This window comes from Temnothorax nylanderi, unplaced genomic scaffold (assembly GCF_030848795.1).
Source record: "Temnothorax nylanderi isolate EJ_2023f unplaced genomic scaffold, tnyl_v1.0 TNYL_tig0067_pilon, whole genome shotgun sequence".
NCBI lineage: Eukaryota > Metazoa > Arthropoda > Insecta > Hymenoptera > Formicidae > Temnothorax > Temnothorax nylanderi.
In genome coordinates, this window is record NW_027249129.1 from 511381 (window position 1) to 533913 (window position 22533).

The following is a 22533-nucleotide window of genomic DNA, read 5'->3' on the forward strand; positions in this document are numbered from 1 at the left end:
TATGCTAAATCATGCAATTTACTCGTTTGTGTTAGTGGAATCCTAAAGCCCTTTAAAATATTATTAATTGTTTTTATATTACGCGTTATACATCCTGGGATATATGTATTTAAAATATAATTTTGAATATGTTTGTGTTCACAGTCTATACAACTTAAATTGTATTTAATACGAAATTTTTTTTCCGAATTAACGATGCACCCTTTTACCTCGCACTTTTTATGTGACATGCTTCCTAAAAAAATCAGTGTTTAATAAATAATATGTTTAAATACATGAGCATCTTATATAAGACATTATAAACTAAAAACTAACTGAAATTATGAACTAACGTTGCAATTAAATTAATAAACATGCATACTGTAATATAAAACAGGTACTTGTCGAATATTCAAAGTCACGTTCAAAGTCACATTCAAAGTCACAATTATACTTTGATGTATCCAGGGCTGTTGCACAGGTTTTTCAAATCGTGTAAAAGCTACGCCGACACCGGTAAGCGGAACAGAACACGGCCCCAGATGTATCTGTGTAGAGCTCATCGATGTGATGTATATGTATGTGGTAGTAGCCTACCTAACGCCATCTACAAATCCGGGGGAAAGTTTTTAGCGAATCATGGGATCCAGTTCGTGTACGTTAGCTTGGACCCCCTGATCGAAACTGGCTAGGCTGCGTTCGGAAATGCTACCCTGAAGGAAGACTCGGGTGAATAGTGGTGGGGGCAGGGTGCACCCCGGATGTAAGTAGTTTCCGAACGGTAAATAAGTAATAAGACATGGCGGATGAAAGGCAATCCCGAGAAAATATTATTGTATCCTGCGCCATGACTACTGGACAAGAATCGATAAGTACCTGTCTACAATAGGTGTTTTAAGCCCTAAGCCTTAAGAAATTGTTCAATCACAGTTGAATTTGAGGAGAATAATTGACTGTGATTGGTCAATTTCTTAGGGCTTAGGGTTTAAAACACCTATTGTAGACTGGGACTAATCACAGGATAGCTTTAGATAGTTTATATCCAGATAGTAATGACACAGTATAATATCTACTTATGCTGTGGTAATGATGAGCCGTTGAGTGTTTCTACAGCTTCTACTTCCTTTTAGTAAAATTAGTGGCGCAATTACCAAATAACGATGAAATAATATATTTTTTTATTTAAAATTATCAGTTATTACTTTACAAAAGGAGTGTAAAATATATCGATTGCTTAAGCAACTGTTAAAATATACCTACATAAGATGAATTATTAATTAATATGAATAATAGAAAAACATAATCGTAATAGCGTCAAGATATTATTAAACGTAGATAAAATCTGATAATAAATTAGCGGTAGGTAATAGAATATAATTAACCTTACTTAAATCCAACTAATCAGAGTTATTATAGGTAACAGTTCGACCAATTTAGCAAATCGCAACGCAAACCCGGCAAAACATTTTTTATATAAAAATATATTTAAATATATATAATCATATAATATTAGAGGAAAGTCCCCTATTATGAGACACCACATCTATTTTGTGTGATTATCGGAAGTCTATGGGCAGAATTGAAAAAGGTAGTAGGTCATTTTGAAGGGAATTTAATAAGCTTTAAGATGCTGAAATGTAAAATCTAATTTAAATATTAATTTTTCTGAAAATTAGAAAAATGTAAAAAATAAGCTTCATGCAAAATCGAAAAAGTGTCCTCCTAATATGAGATACCCCGAGAAATCGCTAATAAAGTGCAAAATACATCGGTATGGCAATTAGAAAACTTCATTTAATGTCTCTGAAATACAAATGTAATAGAGAAGTTTATTTGCAATAATCGCAAATCCACTTATGCTCAATATTTCCAGCGCAGCCAGTGTGCGCCCAGCATGAGCATGCGATCACTATCAGCACACTTTTATAAGTTCGTATGAACCTTCCCTGAACTTTAACATAGTATTTTCCCTCTTTTTATTACTGTACAATAACCTTCATACTCTAGCAACGATCGTCACCCTGAATATCTCATATTACGGATCCCACGCCTTGCGGATTCGCGATCACCAAATCTATCCTCTACAATTAAGCAACTCAACATATCCTGTATTTTCCTATTAATATGACCTTACTCTATCGCTGCATACAGAACTCATTGTCAAATATTTATTTATTATATAACAAACAAGGTTCGAAGTCTCACCTTTATGGAACTTGACAACATCCAAATTCACAATTTCGATATTTGTAACGAGTGCATGCACGATCGAACAATGAATTTTCTTCTAAATAAAGGTTTTACACCAAGGGCGATAAGTTCATGGTGGAACCAACAAATAGAACCTATTAGTTTAGCAGAAAGCCCGTTATCGCATATTAGGAGCTTATCTCATAATAGGGGACTTTCCTCTATATAAAATATTATATAAAATATGTCCATATATGTCCATACTATGTTTTTTTCTCTTGTATAATCTCTGTTCGTATGTACAAGAAAAATAATAAGAAAAAGAATTAGAAAATAATTAAAAGAATAATTTTTTCATTGTTTTTTTATAACAAAAAATAAAGTCTGAGAAATTGTGAAAAATTTGCTCATATAATCATATATAATCATATTTTATATACAATTATTACATTTATATATGATTATATATAGGCAAATAAATAAACAATGCAAAAACAAAAAAAACAATGCAAAAATTATCTTTTTAATTCTTTTCTAATTCTCTTTCTTTTTATTTTTCTTGTACATATGAACAGAGATTATACATAAAAAAAACATACATGGACATATATCGACATATTTTATATAATATTTTACATAATATCATATAATTATACATATTTAAATGTTTTGATATAAAAAATTTTTTACCGAGAATAGATAATGGAGCTACGAATTCAAGTATTTAACGCACAATACGCGATATTCGCCAGCCTCGCTTCGAAGAGAAAAGATACGTAATACTTGGTGTATTGTATACGAAGTACTGGACACAGAGGAGAGATACCGATTCAGATCTAGCGTAATCTAGGGTGCTCGCGGCGCTGCGTCTACCGTGCGTTGGTAGCACTGAAGAGCGAGCGTGCTTGCGAGTGTGCACGCGAGCGTCTCCAGAGAAGTACGATAGTCGTGCTACGTAACAGCCATTTTTCTGTATGTTCAAGCACAGAATAAAAGTCTTGATAACAATTCTTCCTGTTCATTTCAAAACACAACAGAAGTGACACTAGAGAGATGAGAGACGACGACGTATCTTAGGCCGCAGGGGGAAGTGATCCGCGCAGTTCCTTGGGCTTAACCTACGGCATCAACCCGAGTTCTCGACACCGCGGACATACACACACAATTACACATACTCGCGTCACTGAAATTGAAAATTAAGACACGCTTCACGGCTCATACGACAATTGGTTTGTCCTGGCCATCTTAAGAGCTGTATAGCTCGCAGGCCATAAACAGAAGAAGAAGAAGAAGAAGAAGAAGACGTATCTTAACGACGACGTATCTTAATAAATATATAAAATTTTCACATTTGGACTTTGCGTCGCAATATCTCCGCTCGTAGGACACGTAGCGGAAAAATAAAAACATTTTTCTTTATATATTGACCTCAAGCTATCGATCAAGCCTACTTAGAACTTGATCCGTTCACTCGTTATTGAGATCTGAACATCTCGAGTACTCGCAACTCGTCGCGTCGCGTAAAAGAGTCACGGTCGGTCTCGCTGCGCGTGTACTTGGCGCGAGACACTACCGTGTCTCTTGCTTTAAGATTAAATTCTCTACGGAATTTACCTTTTATATTTCACATATTAATATAATTTACGTATTGATGTAATTCACAAAAAAAGCAATTAAAATGTTAATGCAATTAATTTAATTTTTTTAAATTTATGATTTACACGATGTAAACAAATTATTGTATGTACTTTGGGCTATTAAAGAATTAATTCAAATAAAATGTAAATTAATATTCTTTAAGTATAACTTATAATTTTTTTGTATAGCAAGAATATAAAATATCCCTACAAAAGAAATTGCAATTCAATAATCAGAATGCATGTATTTTGCGAGCTCATAAATTAGTAAACAATATTTAGTCGCAAAATAATTAATTTTATTCATTTTAAGTACAGTTCTCTCTTAAGCCCAAAAGATGGGGTGGTTTTCTTACGAAGAAGTTGTAGCTCAATAATCGAAATGCATGTATTTTGCGAGCTCATAAATTAGTAAACGATATTTAGTCCCAAAATAATTAATTTTATTCATTTTTTAAGTACAGTTCTCTCTTAAGCCGGGAAGATGGGATGGTTTTCTTGCAAAGGGATTGTAGCTCAATAATCAAAATGCGCGTATTTTAAGAGTTTATTCTTAGAGTTTATACGCTATACGAATTATATCCGCGATACGATATATTTAAATTTTTCTCAACATTTTTCTCTTGAGTTGAATCAATTAAAGGGTTGTTTCGGGGTTAAGGGGATGAGCTCAAAAATCGAAACTATATCACTTCGAAAACTCATAAATTCTGCCGTAAAGATTAATTCAATATCTCTATTTTTAAGTAGTGGGGGGGGCTGAGTCAACGGTGACTCAGGCCCCCCATTAAAAAATATTAAATTCCTGTTCAGTGTGACGAGCTCAAAAATTTTAATCTGCGGGATATGAAAGCTCATAAATAGCTTGTAATTTTGCGCTATTTGTTTTTTAATTTCTGCAAGGTGGGGGGGCCAGTTTAACAGGGGTACCAAAAAGAGCCGAGCAACAAATTCTTTTACTTAGTTTTTAGCCATCGAAGTCGTAGATAACGGTCGAAGATGCAGTATTTATTAGTGGCATTGTTTACAGAATCTTATATTTCGAAAATTTGTTTACGCTATCTTAAAGCAACAAAAAAGCAACAAATTTTGGTGTATTGTTTTTTTTTTGGATTTGAGCACTCTTGTGTTTTTTAGTATGTGGTGGGGCTAGAATCTGTGTCAAGCTGCCCCCTCCCGTGCGAAAAAATATATACAGAGTGCTCTCAAATCGAATATACGTTTATACCAGAATTTGTTGCTATTTTGTTGCTTTAAGATAGCGTAAAAACATTTTGGAGATATAACGTTGTTTAAGATGTAGTCAATATAGTGCTGTCTGTTAAGTATTCGGATATACGTATTTTCTAAAAAACGTTATATTTCAAAAATATTTTCACGCTATCTTGGAGCAACAAAAAAGCAACAAATTCTGGTGTATTTGTTTTTTGGATTTGAGCACTTTATATAGGTTTTTTATTATGGGGGGGGGGAGGAGCTAGCTTGACGACAAGCTGGCCCCCCCATTTCGATCGCCGTTTTCTGCTAAACGTCTTGAGCAACAAAATCCGGACTAGAGCAACAAATTAGCACATAAATAGCACTAAATTTTTTAATAGGTGTGGATTTTTTTGCAATAGTGGGGGGGCTAACTTGATAGAGGTATGGATTTGAGTACATATTATAAATTCGGAGAAATAGATAGTATATAATTTTTTTATTGAAAATCTATCTCTTGCAGATAAAAAATCCTAAATACAATTAAGTTGATTTTTTAACATCAAGTTTTTTTCATAGCAATTTTATCAGAGATCGTAATATGTGCCCAATTTTAATGAAATACGATAACTGTATGACATATGTGCGTGAATAACCATTGTTGCTACTACATATACGTATGAATTTGGCAAACATTGGAGACAATTTCGTTAATTTTAATTACAATGGAACCGTGAGTCTTTAATCTGGCGTTTGTGTCTCGCACAACGAGCTCGCGCGATTTTTTCGGAATCGTCGAAATGCTTTGTGTCCACGGAAGCGCGTTAAACGCGGTGGTGTTATCACCGGTTAACTTTATCTTCGATATAATAGCGAGAGAATCGAGGCCTCTCGACATTAATTGCGCTTTGTTTGAATTGTTGCTGGCGTCGCTGCGACTGACAGACACCGAACGGCGGTGCGTCCTAACGAGTTGATATTGTTCAAAAGGAATCAAGCGTACTTTTTTCCCCTATCTTTCGGTACGCTCCGTTTTTGCAGCAACGCGAAAGGGCGATGGAGAAAAAACACAATTATGCGAGAAATGAAATAGAACGTTCTACATTTACAGCGTAATACAGTCACGAATTTGAAACACAATGGAAAATGGACTTTCGTATATTACCTAAAAGTATTTTGAAAGTAAAATATTATGAGTTATTGAACAACTTACAACCATAAAGAAGGAAATATATATTTTAACATAACTCGTACTGTTTATATATTCTTTCTTTTAATTTATTATACAATAAAATTATAAAATTTTTTTATTATAATTATGAGCGCAATTTTACGTTAAAATGACAAGGAGCATTGATTTGTTACAATAACTTTTTAAATAGTATCTTTCCTCGATATCTAAACAAAGTAGATACCTAAAGTATCCAAGATATCTAGGATAAAACAGTTTCCTATAACAATTTATTTTTATTGTATTGCGATAGGATAAAATACAATTTTATAAGTTTATTTAATACTTGCATAGATATCTTTCTAATCATATATTGCATTTTAGTAAATTATTAATATTATTTTTTTTGCATTTCCTGCCTTACCGATACATCTGCCGTATCATCTACGAGAAAGCAAAGATTATAGAAATTTCTATTACCAACTGTCGGTACCTTATTTCTTCTCATAGCTTATAGATGGCAAAAGAAGCAAAGAATTCATTGGCTATGAAATTTCCGCAGGGATGACTGATCTGCACAATCATTTGGGATCATTAGCGAATCTATAGATTGAACTCATTAGATATAATGCAAGCACTCATACACATTTACACATTACAAAAACCCGTATATGCAGATTTTTTATGCATTATCCCCGTTTTGCCAAAAATTATAAAATCAATATTTCAGGATTTATATTGTATAACAATATAATTATTAATTGTTAGTTTCTTTAATAAGAAATTAATTTACATCTTTTCCACAACTAATTTTTTTTAAGAATAATTCTGTAATATAAACAATTTAATATATAAAATACTATTAGAAAGAGAGCATAGAAAAATATTTCGTTTTTCTGTCATTGGAATTATCGTGAAAAATCAAGAATCGAAAGATAATGAGAGATTTAAATATCTTTGATTCCAAGAATATAATACATTTTGCGATCCACGAACTATTTTTGTATTGAGCTCTGCAATACAGCTCTTTGTTGAAGGTGTAAGAAAGAAAAATGCCTCTCGAGCTTCCGTCGCGGATAGAACTACGATATAACTACGACCTAATTTCGGTAAGAGTTCCGAGAAAATTCTGTTTCTTCTTTGTGGTATTTAAAAGTCTCATTGTAGAACGTTCCACTCCGCTATTGTGCGTGGGAGTGTTGGATGATCCAGAAAATACGGGTACAGATAATGGTCTCAATAAAGCGACGTTGTCGGACGAGAATTTGTTAGAAGAATGTCATCTTTTATATATTTAAATTAGCCATGATCGATTCATTATTATCTGAAAGAAAAAGTATCTCTTTCGTCTCACACCCGCTGTGTCAATTCACTCGTTTATTTCATCTTTTTCAATTAACTTCTTCCACGGCCTGGTATATTATCACTTTTTTTCTGCACTACGTCGTGTATGTATACTTGCATGGAAAACCCGCGTTCGCACGAACGCGCAATGACGATGCAAGGATAGCGGTGCCGACAATGCGGATTTTAATATACACCCGATGGCCTTCGATATCTTCGTCACGTGCAAACATTACCAGATCGTCGATGCCGCAAAAACCTGAGAATTTTTAAAGAAGCATAAATATCCAATTCGACAGAAACTCGTGCGACCAACGACGCTTTTCTCACAAACGATTGCGCTTTGATAAACTTGTATGCGCTATTTCGAAAATACATCAAATAATATTTTATTTAGATTTTATTTAATAAAAAGGATATATATTTTTATCTGATAATACATATCGAACACCGAAATATCAGTTGTCTGGTATACTTTTTAAAGCGAATCTTTCACGACGAGTTTGTTTTCTATTAAAGCACACCTTTTGTTATCGCGATACCTTCGCGTGTGGAATCGATATTAAAAATTAAATTTAACTAGCTCTGATGAGCTTATTTACCGTGAACGAGATCGAAAGTATCGGTAAGCGACGTGTCAGTTTAGTTGAGAGCCTCTCGTTGACAGCCTTCTCTCGTCGCAATCGTCATCGCCGTGGTATTGTCTGAAGCACCGGAAATACTCCCGCCGGAAGAACCATCCTAGTAGTCCCGGTTCGAACCACGCACAACGATCCCCTCCTGTCACCAAGACCTGCGTGGGTCTTGGGCGCGACCGCGCACGCATGAATGCCCGCGCGTTTCCATCCACGTAAATGCACGCTCGATCCCGGCACTACCGTTGCCAATCACGTTCGGTACACGAGACACATCGCGTAGGATTAAATAACGAACGGGCTCGAGAAGCGTGAATGCTAATTGCAAAGGATCGGTCGGCATCAAGATGAAATCTTTTCGTCCAATAGCAATTTTTATTGCTATTACCTTGAACATATATGTACATCATACATCAGAAATAATAACAACGATCGTTGAAACATTGATATACCGTTGTGAAAGATACTTCGCTTTGTTTGCAGACAAAAATTGATAAAAGAACGCAATGAAAATCTGTTTGAAATTTGTGTCCCATGTAATTAGAAATTTTAATTATATTGGTATAAACGTATAAATTTTTGAAAAATTTATTACGTGTTGGTGTTATTATATTTGTTTTGCGAATTCTGTATTTATGTGATATCAGTAATATGATCAAGTTATATGGATTATTATATATAAAGGATTTTCATATTTCTCTGAAAAAAGTCAGAACCTATATCTATTTCTACCGAAGGGGTCAAAATGAAAAAAAAGAGAGAAAACAAATTTATAAAATTAATTATCTGTATATTTCAATAAAAGTCAGAGAAAAATTCAGAAATTGTGATGTTTTAAAAATAAATAATAGTCAAACAAGTCATTTTGATCCTTTTGGTAGTTCTAGTGTTGAAGAACTTCAGAGAATAATGTAAATTTTTTTATTTCACGTAAACTTAAAACTAATGTTGATAAACTTTGAAGAGATTAAACACTAAATGTTAAATATTAAATCTTTCAATTGATATCAAGATCCTTTTGCTTCTTGGCAATATTAAAAATTTAGTTCACTGAAATGACCGATTCTGATCTCTAATATAAATGTACGCATCTCGGACTTTTAATCGTGAAATCGAACATGCGACGTGACCCTTATCTCGCGTCTCGCGAACTCGACAGTGAAGACGGCAGAAGATAGATGATCGTTTCCACGCGATTCACGATATCCTCGAGAAAAATCGTGCTCGTGTCTGACGAATGCGGACCGTTAGCTGCCAGAGAGCCGCCATTAAAGTGTCTTGTCGTGAGTTAAGCTCGCGATTTGTATGCACGAAGTGTACCGAACGTGACACATCCAATCGCGATTCCAACCGACGAGCCCGAGCAAGACAGAAGTTTTTTCTCTGAAGCGCAATGATTAGATCGTCCAGGCAAAAGGATATCGCGATGACTAATTTTGTTGGATACTATTGGATAATTAGAGTAGCCTCAGAAAGTTGTAAAAGGAACGTTCACGAGTAAAAATTTCGTTTATTTTTTTTTTAACTCTTGGACTTATATATTTTTTAATATAAACTATGCTTTTAGTGTAGTACTGATCTTATGTCAATCGCCAACGAACTCTATATGTATCAATATGTATAACGCGCTTATATTTTTAGTATAAGTTCTAAACAAACGTCTCCTGAAATATCACGAGTTAGTTAAAAGAACAAGGTCATCAAAAGAATAAAATATCTTTTTTATCTAAATGATAAATTTATCTATAAATATCAAAAATCTTAATTATTATATCTCGCATCTCAATTCCATAATCTTGGAATCTGAGTTCTAAATTTCGTCGACAAAGACAGCAGGAAATCATCGCGTTGCAAGACGTTTCTTAACGCTGCTTTCATGAATTAATATATAATTAAAATTGCGTCGATCTAAATCTAATCTGGTGGAAACGTGCGCTCGTTAACACAAACAAAATCCTTTCTACTTTGCTTCTGGTAGCGGCGCGGAATGAAGATCGCGTCTTGCATCGCCTACTTTGCGCCTGCGTCCCTAATCTCGCCATTGTTTCACGAGGATTATTTCGCGGCGGAGGTGGTTAATTGCATGTCGCTGTCGACGCGCGTGGGAAAGTGCTAACGATTTCCACGCGTGATTTCACGAGCGACGTTATCTCGCTCGTATCGCTCCGGCTCGAAGAAAAAAAATCGGGAATCCATTTTCGTCATCATTGAAACTTTTCTTTCGCACTTGTTTCAAAATTATTCACAATTCATAGAATTACTTTTCAAACGCATTCTCAGAATAAACACTTGACACATTTTGATAAATATTCATAATAATTTGAATTTTCTGTTCAAGTGCAGATATTCGTAGAATCGAGCAAAATCAAGTGGAAATTAATTTTATCAATGAGGTTGGGCTGAAATCGAATATTCTTAGGATCGAATAAATCTAATCAATTTTTTTTCAGATAGGAATATTTTTTACAATTTTTTTAAAATATTTATAAGAAAATATAAAAAAACATATGTTGTTATATTTAAAATTTATTATTCTTTTATATATAGATGATTGTAATATTTGACAAACTGATAAGATTCGAAATTATCGATTTTTATGTATTATATAAATTAGTCTTTATTAAGCTAAACTTACACTAAAATATACTTGAACAATCTGATAATTTCCAGTGCATATCCATTTTTAGTATCTGTCATATTTTTTAATTTTAGGTTCTATACTTCCCCGATACTTTCCTAGATTGATCTAGACAAAAAAGAAAAATAAAATCTTATTGAATTTTTCGCAAACTGGGTGCCAATGATTTTGCGACGCATTTAATCCATACGTTTATTTTGGGAAAACGCAACTTCCGTCATAATCCAACGCTTATCGTCACCGGCGACCGCACGCATCCTCCGGCGATTATGGAATGAAGATCCATCAGGGACAGGCAGTCTGTCTCGGACAGTTTGCGTGGTCTCCTCCCATCGCCATCGTCGCGACGATTGCACGCGTGTGACTCGATTGACGAGGCAAATTGAATGGCATCCGGAAGCCCCTCCGTGTTGTTTCGTCTTACATGGTGTATAATGTCGCGGAAGCTTTTCATCGACCAATTTACATTGTTTAATTACTCGTTGTCATACTTAATTATTCTCCTCGCTTTCTTTTATTCGAGGACACATGCAGGAAATGTTAATCTTTACGACAAGCTTGAAATTTATATTATTTTTATCGTCGATTGCTCTCTCATTAATTTTAGGAATTAAATCGCGCTATTATTTCTGCACGTGGAAAATGCATTGAAATTTCATATTTCTGTATTTTCGGTTATGCAAACTCAAAGCGGGAATCTTTTGGATCCCGCGCGGCTTCCGATTGAAATTGCATTACACGTAGAAATAATACATGGATATTGTACTGCGGCAACGCAACGCTGCGATATATCGCATGTATAGATATTCGATTTCCAGACTGAATTGAATAGAAATTATATTTACTTCACGTTCAGAAACGCCGTATGTACTACATTCGCAATAACGTAACAACTTTTGCGCACAAGCAATTCATACATTTAGTTACGAAGGAAATTTTCTCTCGAGGCCCCAAAATAAATAAAACCTGATGTAAATAGAAAATACTCGTCATAACAAAAACCTTCGCCGGTGAATCGTCCACGAGCGTCAAATCTTATTTTCGTCCGATAGATAATCACGAAATTGATTCGGAATGTGTGCGGCGCGGCGCGATTATGCCTAATTAATAAATCTACCAAAAATAGAATCATCTTCGTAATCTCGTGATCCTAACTCGAGTCTACTCCTCGTCATCGTAACCCCTCCTCGCGCCGCGTGCGATGATTTCGCACGAGCCGATTGGTGCAGCGAACGCTAACGCGCCGGAATCCTCCTCATCGAAAGAGTCCTCGGCGCCGGATGCGATAAAACGGCTCGTCGTCGTCGTCGTCGTTGTACTCATCATCGCTCGCTCTTCCGACACGACACCGATATAAGTACGTTCACGCCGTCCCTCGGGCGGACGTTGCGAGAGCGGCGCGGATAAAAGTCGGTGAAGTGTGCTAGGTCATTGCTTTTCAGCGACCAAGCCGAGTGATCCGTCACAGTTGTCGTGGTACACGCGGTCCTAAACGGTCATCGTGTTCGACTCCTTTTTCTTTCTTCACTGCTTGCCAATTTTTCGTCGCAACTCGTTATCGTGACGGTTTATCGAACGAGCCGAATCCGCGTATAAATAATGTGTAGCAACGCGAGTGCCGAGAGAGAGGAGCATTCTGTTAAAAAAAAAATCAGATGGTGTGTGATGATCGGTCTTCATATCTGTCATATTTTTGGTTCTGTATAAATTAAAAGGATATCTCATCGGAAAGGGAGAAGGAATACATACATGCTTAGATATTGGCGCGTGTATTCAGAGACTGACCGCGCGTGGACGGAAAGCGGTTACCGTCGCGAATTTGTAGGGACTGATTGATGGTTCGATACATCTCGAGGGAGTGGTCGTGCTGTTTGTTGTTTGACGATGACGCGTCGATAAGACGCGTTTAATTGAGGGGAAAGAGGTCGGGTGTCCCACTTGTTGGATCATACCATTACCGGTGTTTACAATACGAGAGTTTGCCGTCGTAACTGCAAACGAGACAAAAGTGTTCCGCATTGGGGGCGATTATCACTCGATTACGCGATCGTCATCGCGACGCGGACGTTAGGATGAGCCGCAAGAAGGTGTGGAACTCCATTATGCGACGGAAGAAGAAGAATCACTTGGATTTAAGCTCCAAAGATGAGAGTTCTCCTTCGGGCAACGTTTGTAAGTTTATGAGGGAATAGCGCATCTTGTTTTTAGAGAGAAATCTTCATTAGCTTCTTTTCAATGTCTTGTTTCAATAACGAGCGATTCAGATGGATAGATAAGTTCGAAATGCAAAAATGTCAAAGGATTTTTTATCTTAAAATATGAAGGTTTTTCTCTAAAATATAAATACGCACTATTGCTTCTCGCTTTGACTTGTACGGTGGATTCTTCGCTAACAGCAACTGCAACAATGAACGCTTCGCTGGTATTATTCTCGATTAACTCGCTTCGTACATTGTTTCAATAATAGCGCAGCCTCGCTGCGAGTTGCCGGCAGAAGCTCAGGGTCTTTTTGCGGAAATGAAAACCACAACTTGTTTGCCTCACGTCATTAAATATCCCGAACGCGCGAAAATGTGTGTGTGCGTGTATACGTTGTGACTTCACGTAGCGCTTTATCGCTTGTAAAACCATCGTCGAATCGTCCAGATTTACCGCGATTGCGTTAACTAGTAGATTATTCATCATCCGCGCGAACCGTGATAAAAGTGCGCAAGCGTTTCTAAGAAACGTCGTCTTTTCCTTATTTTGTGTTTTCTTCGCTCACCGATCAAGTGTAGGCGAAGCCGCAATTTTGCGTTCCCCGTTTCTCCGCCAGATTAATTTTATACCATGCTTTGTTTCATCTCGCAAAATTTGATTCGAGAGGTTTCTTTATCGCCGCAATTTTTCATTCGGCTTTCTACGGAGGGAACCAATCGGATATTACGCGCTGTACCTTTTTATTTCCTATAAAATTTTCATTTCTACCCGTTCCTCAGTCCTCGACGTTACATCGACCTGACGCCTTTCGCATTCGACATCCCACGGTCGGAAGAGAGAAAAAGAGAGAAGTCAGAACTCTGGCGGCATCTGCTGAAACATCGAGCGGGAACGACACCGTATATAGTGGAGGAAAAATATGACGGGTCGCGAAGCGGTAGCTCGCGCGAGACGGAAAGGAGGAAAATAAAAAAGAGAACTAAGTGTGCTTAACTATAATGTAAGATAAATTCTCTTCAGGAACTCGGTAATTCAGTGAAGTTGATATAAAATCGGAGTCAGGTCGAGGAGGAGCATTATTGCGTTTCACGGACAATGAATGGCTCCGGAAAAGAGCAAAAGGCGGAGAAAATAGAACGGAAAAGAAACATGACTGTGGACATCTATATAACAGCGATGAAAATACAGATAAAAGAGCGGAGAAGCCGATAGTGTGAATAAGCTCCTAATTGTATTTTATTGATTGGATTGACATCCGTTATCTAGCTTTCTTTTAATCCGGAATCACTGCCAATGCCGTCAAATCCCCCTCGAACTTTTTCGCGATCTGGAAGCAAGACATGAATTATTTACGGCGCTTTCGAGGTGGATTTAAAATTCGAATCATCCTGTTTCCATCCTCTCTGTGAATGGGGCGGATGAATAAAGAGGAAGAAAATGACGGGACTACTTCTCCAGTCGATGGTTTTAATTGAAATGTCCGCGCATTTAATTAAAAATCACTGTCTGCTATGATACCGACCTAAAATCGGCTGTCCTGTGGGATTCGATTTTTCACGCGCGGTGAAATTGCGTTTTGTGATTCCACTTTCGAAGCAAAAAAAAAGGCAAAAACATTCTAAAAAAATAACGAGAGTATCGTTGTAAATATATATCGCTAGATCGTACTCGCCTGTTGCGCAAAAGGAGGTAACGCGAACAAAATTAATTGAAGTACACGTGTAGTATAAGAAACTCGATTTAAAATTCTGATTAGTAGGAAATATCATTCTATTTCTGCTATTATTTATAATTCAAGAATATAATTGAGCGTATATGTTAAACATATTATTATCCAGGCTGCAGCATTTTTCACAGATGTATCAGATTTGAGTTTTAGATAATATAAAAATTTAATACGCATCATTAGAAAAATCTTCGTCATATAAATCATAATAAGTAAATGTGAATTTCTTTACAAATGATTAAATTTATATAATATGAGAAAAAATATGCAACTAATTGTCTCAGCATAATTATTTTGAGATAACATGAACCGTTAGAATTTTATACTCGCAGCGTCATGAAAGAGTGACTACAATAAAGTAATCGGACCAGAACTTTTACACGCTTTTCGTTTGTGTTTCTTAAGACGAGAGAGACAGATTTCGTTGTTCGTTTAAAGAGGCCTATTTGTCGAGATATTAAATAATTTCGATGTACCGACATTTCGAAGCCGTAATCGTTAATAACGCGACGCAAATGAAACAGTTACATGGATTAATTGGCGGAACGAATCGCCACGGGGATCGACGCACGGGCGCAGCGTTATATGGATCGTTCCAAATACGGAACCGCGCGCGCATTGAACGACCATTTCAGCTTCTTCCTTTTTGGAAGCGGAGCACGGAACCCAGGGTGCGAGAAAATTGCCGCCTCGAGGATTAACGCGTGGGGTAATATCCGAAATGGTGGCCGGGTAATTCACGCGGATGGCGTAAGACGAAACCGTCATCTCTCGCACGGGTGGAGGCCGGTTTCCAATTTTTCCGAGTAAATAGTTAATCGCCGCCGTCGCTGCCGCGGATCGGATCGCGGACTATGGACGGTTCCGGATATGGAGCGACGCTGGTACAAAGGAGAAGAAGCGACTCAAGGCGCGGAACACCGAGTCACGAGTATCCTCTTTGTACTGCGACCTGGTAATGCAAGCGAATAATGATGTAAGGCGAGTCCACGCTCCCGTACTTCGATTTCACGCGGTGTAACTATCTCGTTTAATTGGTGATTACGGTTGTTAAGAGGGAATTATTTCGACCGATTTAATACATGATCCCATTTCTTGTTTGTTGATACATTCGAATATTGTTAGGTTTGTTTTGTGAACTACATATAATTAAAAAAGAAAAAAACATTTTATATGTGTTATAGGTATTGAAATAGAATTGAGTCTTTTGAGTTTTAATTTGTACAAATTGCTATTCTTACGATGTAAATTAATAATTTACACGGTATTATAAATTGGATTAATCTGGTTGAAAATGAGTGAGTGTGAGAGAGAGGGGGGAGGGGAGAAAAAGTCTTTTTTGTATAGATATAATATTTCTAATTTTTGTTTGTAATAACATTTATTTGTAATAAAAATGTATAATAAACCCTTCAGATTTGCAGATAATGATTTTTGACAATGACAGAAATATGTATGTAGTACAAAACTTTATTACAAAGTAATTTATATTTAAATAGAAATTTTGATGTAAACGCTGAAATATAGAGATAATTTTTTTTTTAATTTTGCATTAAATGAGATCTGTTATTGCGTATTTTACGTAGACTCTTTATTTTGGCGAGCCGAGTGTAATGAAAGCTTCGCAAGCTTTTAGCCAAGGCAAGAAATTAACGAGCGGCGATAACGAGCTCTCAATAAATTTTGAAAACACGAACATCATATGAAATGACCATGCACAAAAATATAGCAATAATTATCATCCGACTGTACGTTTATCCGGTTGCTTTCTTTTGCGCTGCGGGATCGTCCCACAACAGGTACATTAATAATTAGAAGCTTTACGGCGCGTACCGTCAGCTGGAGGACGAGAGTAATGGTAGCTTTGTCTTTCGTCTCGAGGGTTCTTTCCTCTTCCGCCGCCTCGGTCTTCGTGTGCTCCGCTCTCGTGCGAGCGCGATTCCTACGTTCTCCTCACCCACTCTCTCCTCCGCATCTCTGTAACATCACGCATCCGTAATCTCTTTCTTCGCGAGGTAGAATCTTGAGACGGGCTGGGTGCGCAAACGCCAAAGGGCTAGAAAATGGTCGAAGGAGGTATCTCTTTACACGTTTCTTCGAATGTCTTTCAGGGGAAACAGAGCTTTCCAGTTTACTGAGTTTTATGAGAATACACTTGCCGCGTGATGTCTTTTAGAAAAGAGCTATTATACATAGAGCTACGAAAAAAAGCGGTTGCTGTCATTGCATTTGATGCATTAAGAATATTAACATTTGGATAATCTTACCTCCTTATTTTACCAATCAAATATTTTTTAATTCGATAAAAAATGTATGTTAATTTACACAGTAAAAAATAAAATGTTAATTGTAACATTTTTCAAATGTCCCAGAAAGTCCACTCTAAATTTTATGTTAAAATAACTCATTCATCGTGTGTTACTTGTTGACAAATTAGAAATGTTAATTTATTGACACTATATTTTACATTTATATGTGTTCTTTTAACTTTAAGTATAATGTAAAAATAACTTGTACAAAATGTCGATATAACATTTTGCTCCGTCTGATTTAATGTAACTCTTACGAAATGTATATTATACATTTTATTTTGAGTTATATTAACACATATTTTAGTAAATTTGATTATTTTATATGTCAAAGTTTACGATTATTTGAAGATTTACTTTAACTTTTGTTTATGTTAAAATAACTTTAAGACGTGTTGATTTTTTGAAATAATTATGTTAAAAGAACTCAAAATAATATTCAATTTCTAAATGACATACATAAAGTGTTAGTTATCACGTTGACATAAATATAACACATGAAAATGTTACGAAAATAATAACATAGCTGTTGTATGTTAATTTTACATTGAAATAATAGTCAAATCTTGGTAACACAAGAAAATTTTAACATTTGGACGCACGATTTTTTACTGTGTATAGATATGATTTCAAAGGCTTCACAATTATAACAGCATAACAAATGACAACGGTTAAGAAACGGTTTTGTTTTTACGCGTATTTCTTTATCCGGTATAATAACAATCAGAATTCGTCTCGCAGTTCATCACGATTCGCTGAGTCAGAGTTTGTTTTTGCCGAAGAAGCCAAATCGAGCGCGGATTTGCCATAATGTTTTATGGCCCGTAGAATAATTTCTTTTCCTCTGAACTCGCGCACAATCGAAATGCAGTAATTATGAGTGTCGCTTGCCTTTTAAGAGCTGAAATAGTCCATTGTAGTCTCCGCACTCTTTTCTTCTTGCGACAGCTCGTAAAAGCGACGCTCTAATTATACACCATAAATGCTTATGCCCAATCTCCGTTAAATACACTCAACTTGGATATATTCGCGATCACTGAACAATAGATTAATAAAATAATTTTAATGACTAGCCAAATACTATTTTGAAATCGCAAAAATAAGATCAGTAATTTTGCCTCAAATTGAGATTTTTTTCATCAAATGATACATTTAAAACATAATTTTGTTAATATTTTTATTTTTGTTTTTTTAATATAACAGAATTTTATTATGTTATGGATGTATTATCTTAAAACTCTAAATTAGAACAAATGTATTCACTATTTTGCATTAATTTGATGCTAAAATATATGCCTAATATTATACATAGGTATAATGTTGCGATAAGATAGTTGAACGAACCGGTTGAGAATCTAGTTTTCAAACGGAATCATCGTATTGAGTAGTGGGCTAGGTTCATCTGGCTCCTCCTACGTTGTCTTATGAGTCAATCTCCTTTTACGGCAAGGAGTAGCGCGTCTGCTTATTTCGCACCGGAAATACAGCGTGGTTGACGAGATGATGGTCTTTCCTCATTATGAGCCACGCCTTATTGCTCCTTTCTTTCGCGATTCGCGAAATGGCTTGAATTCTTTCGATTCTCGGATTTGATTTTCACAGAATTGAAAGATATATCTTTCGTATTTGTAATTAATTGGATTTATAATTTTATTTTGCATCATATGAAAATTTTTTAAATCTTTGGACCATTTAATTGTTTTAGAAAGTCAAAATAGAAATGATTATCTATCATAAAGTTTTTATTTGACGTTTTAAATTCATAAGTGTTAAATAGATTAACAGAATTAATTTCTGATTATGTTGCACATATGCACGTGCTATAACACAGAATGTTTTCTTTCAAAATCATTCTTCTGAATGAATCCGTGTGACGGCGCGTTGTGAAATCGTGGATTCAACACGGGGGGTAAAACTACGGATGAAATAAATCGCAGGTATTACGGGCTTCGAAAGTAAATTTATTGCACGTTCGCTAAACACGTGTAATTGTGATTTGGAAATTGACCGCGCTTTCTCTTGTCCTTTTGCTAATGAAACGGCGCTTTAGCGTTCTGCCGATCAGTACATCGCGCAATCACAATCGCCGACAATGCATCACAGATTCAACAGTATGTTGCAATATATCAACGTGGTCCGTTTACTGCCATGCGGTGGACAAGATAACATGAACTGGTCATCGGTTTTATTTGCAGTTTATTTTGACGTATTCATGTAAACATCGCTTAGAAATTTTTGCTGAACATAAGATCTACGATGATATTCTTAAAATATTATTTATTTATTTACATTTATAGAATTGTCATTAAGATGAGGAATGGAATTAGGGATAGCTTAGAATAACTGTATTTAGAGTGTCTAATTTACGATGAGTGATTTAGTGTAATTTTTAATTTTTAATTTCATTTTTGAGAGAAAAAGAATTAAGACAGATAAGAAAATGGCAACGATAGCAAAAATATATGTGTATACATAATATTCATATTAAATCAACATCAACGAATACACTGAGAAAAAAATTTGTTGAGAAAAGCACAAAATGTGTTTCATCCAACTAAAATATTTAGTCCGATACGTTCAACTAAACATTAGTTGAATTAACTAATTCTTGATTAAAAATTTTTGATGGTTGACATGAATAAACTATACCTTTTTTAGTGCAACATAATAATTGTTCAATCAACCATTGGATCAACAACTATACAAATTTAGTCCGTACAATTAATTTTTTTTCTCATTGTAGCAATATACATAATAATTCGAAGACAATATGTGGGACAACCGGAAGGAAAAATACCGCAATGCTACGTCTATCTATATTTGCTTCCGTCAATTTTGGAAGAAATGGGTTACAAAAACAAGTCTATAGACTTATATATAGTCCACAGACTTGTTTTCGTGTGTAACCTATATTTCTTCCAAAATATATAGTTTATAGACTATAATTCATAAGCTATCGAATACGAATGTGTACGAAGAATATAACGTGGTGTATGCGGGTATGCATGTGTGTATGACAATTTCAGCAGATTACCGCGCAGTCACCATTCCGACGGAGATGAATGGACCAGCATGTCTCTGTATTAAATATCTGTTTTCTCTCTCCCCTCGCATCCTTTCCCTCATACGTCGATGCACATGCGTTCGCAGTACGGACATACGTGTGCGAAGCGATAGAGTTACGGAAGCGTTTCCGTATTTTGTCGTCGGTCTTATCTGGTTTTCTGATTGCGACAGTGGTTCTCAATCGATCGGTGCTTGTAGTTTCCGGATGTTTAAGATGCTTAAATATCTTTTTCCATCTGAAAGATGTCTCGTGAATTATCGACGCTTATCAAACACGCACTATTTATTAAAACATTGGATATTATTATGAATAACAATATACATATTAATCTTTGCTATATTTACCTAAAAAATATACTATCTACATATATTCTTTATCTATTAAACATTAAAAATTTACAAAATATCGCTCATTTTTCCAATCACAGTAATCACACTTTACTTTTTACTAACTTGAAAACATTTTTACTAATTTGACGTATGCTTGACAGACACTATATAGCTTTCTCGATAAGGCTACGCTTATCCTTTTCATATTTTCATAATTTTGGATTTGTCAACGCAAATGTAATGCCCGTATAGCTCCGTTATTACGACGAGTTTCTACGTTGCCAAGAAGAGGATCCCAACACAGGCATACCTTGGATCCGGAATTGTCCTCGTTGCGCGAGCATGATAGCAATCATCTTTTCGTGGAGTGTAAGTGTGCTCTCGCGTAAATATATTTTTATAAATATTATCTTATAAAAAATGTATATATAATTTCGTGGTCATAACTAAAGAAGTTTCTAGTATAGTATTTGTCGATCTTTTCGAGCGTTTCCTTCGGTAATAACAAGTTTTACAAACAACCAACCTATTTTCTCAGATCATTGCATTTATTTAATTTTGCTCTTTTATTCGTTTGATTCACATATCTAGAAAGATATTGCTTTTCTCGTCACGATCATGTCGAAAGATGGTAGAACGATTTTCCTAGTGTTTACGCGAGAAGATCGACCGGCTGGAATTGAGCCAGCAGTATTTTTACGCGTTTCGTCGGTCGAATGAGACGGGAACTGCTGCGCAAACGAAAGCCGCAATATAGAACGATCTATGGTCGCCGTTACACGAAACTACCGGAATTTCGGGTCGCGGGCAAAAAGAGTTTTTCGATACAGTTGTGCGGGTAGTATTGCGGCACTCATGCGCGCAAACTATATGACCCATATTCGCGGGCCATCCGCGAAACTGAAATGAGAAATCGCAGATGGAACGAATGTGGGCGTGCTCGCTTATTTACTCTGTACACAATGCGATATTTAAAATTGCACTCAATCGAAGAACACGGATTTCTAGATATAAAGTTTTAATTGACGATGTGATTTGTACGAAACTTGTGGAAGACATACATCGAATATTAATTTTGAACAGTAATGTAAATGAAAATAATTGAACAGAATAATTGACGAAATGCAAAATTAAACGAGAAAGAATGAATTAGAGGAGAATGAAATTACTGATTAATTATTATTATCCAAACCGGATCTTTTGTGATATCAAAATGGACCGTCCAATTTTCTTTATTTGCATATCATTGAGAGTTCTTTCTCTGTGAAAGTGAAAAGCTGTGATTACCCTACGAAATTCATGTGAAACACAATTGAAAATGGTGGAGCGTAATCTGCGAAATACATTATATACTTATCTCATACCGTCGCAACAATTTTCCTCGCCGTTTGCAGATCCTTAAGCTTGCTAAGCATGCGAGATTTCTTCAAGATCTCGCGCAGATTAGGGCGGAAGTAGACCGAGCGCGTGGAAATTGGCAGAGGTGCGCAATGAATGCGGCTTTCACCGGATTACGCAAAAGAGGCGGCGAGGCTGCAGTTCAAAATGCAGAGAACGCGAAACAATGACCAAGAAACGCGAGCAGATTCAATTCACTAACCGGCAGGAAAAATGTGTCCCGGTTTCTCAACCGGAAAAAGACAACCGGTGTGCAATTACAGCCGAAGAATATCCTTGGTGTCTTTCGAGTCGTTTCTCTCGTTCGCCAACCCTCTTGTTAATCATACAAGTTAAAATGCATGGGCGTTGAATAGTAAATAAATCGAAATTTATCAATTTGCCAATGTATTACAATTGGACGAGCAGGATTGGAGATATTCGCCGCGAATAGATTACAGATAAAGCAATGTAAATTAATATAATTACATTATTGTAATTAATTTTAAACAATGTTATTAAATTAGCGAGTTGTTAATTAGCTATACACAATTGTGGGTAACGATCGATTTGCAGATATAGATTAAAGGTTAAATTGATAAATTGATTAAATTGCGTTTTGATGCTAAATAAATAACATATCAATTTTATTCTAAATAATATATGACTAATTCGTTTTTATTGTATATTATTCTCAGCAATTAATTTTATTATTTTCTTATTTGTAGCTCTTTA

The 22533-nt window shown here is 35.7% G+C and overlaps 1 protein-coding gene across 4 annotated transcripts in view; it reads left to right on the plus strand.

Annotated features, from left to right (window-relative positions):
• The window catches only part of Raskol (Ras GTPase-activating protein raskol), a 219324-nt gene that overhangs the window by 60746 nt on the left and 136045 nt on the right, over nucleotides 1–22533 (plus strand). Inside the window, exons 1-2 of one of the 4 annotated variants that reach the window (XM_071708397.1) lie at nucleotides 12086–12963; nucleotides 20674–20790. The exons of 2 other annotated variants lie outside the window; for them this stretch is intronic. In XM_071708397.1, the coding sequence (XP_071564498.1) occupies nucleotides 12864–12963; nucleotides 20674–20790 (217 nt within the window). In that variant the 5' untranslated portion in view covers nucleotides 12086–12863. Of the gene's footprint in view, nucleotides 1–12085; nucleotides 12964–20673; nucleotides 20791–22533 lie in introns of those variants that run through there. One more of the 4 variants, XM_071708398.1, reaches the window with a different exon arrangement.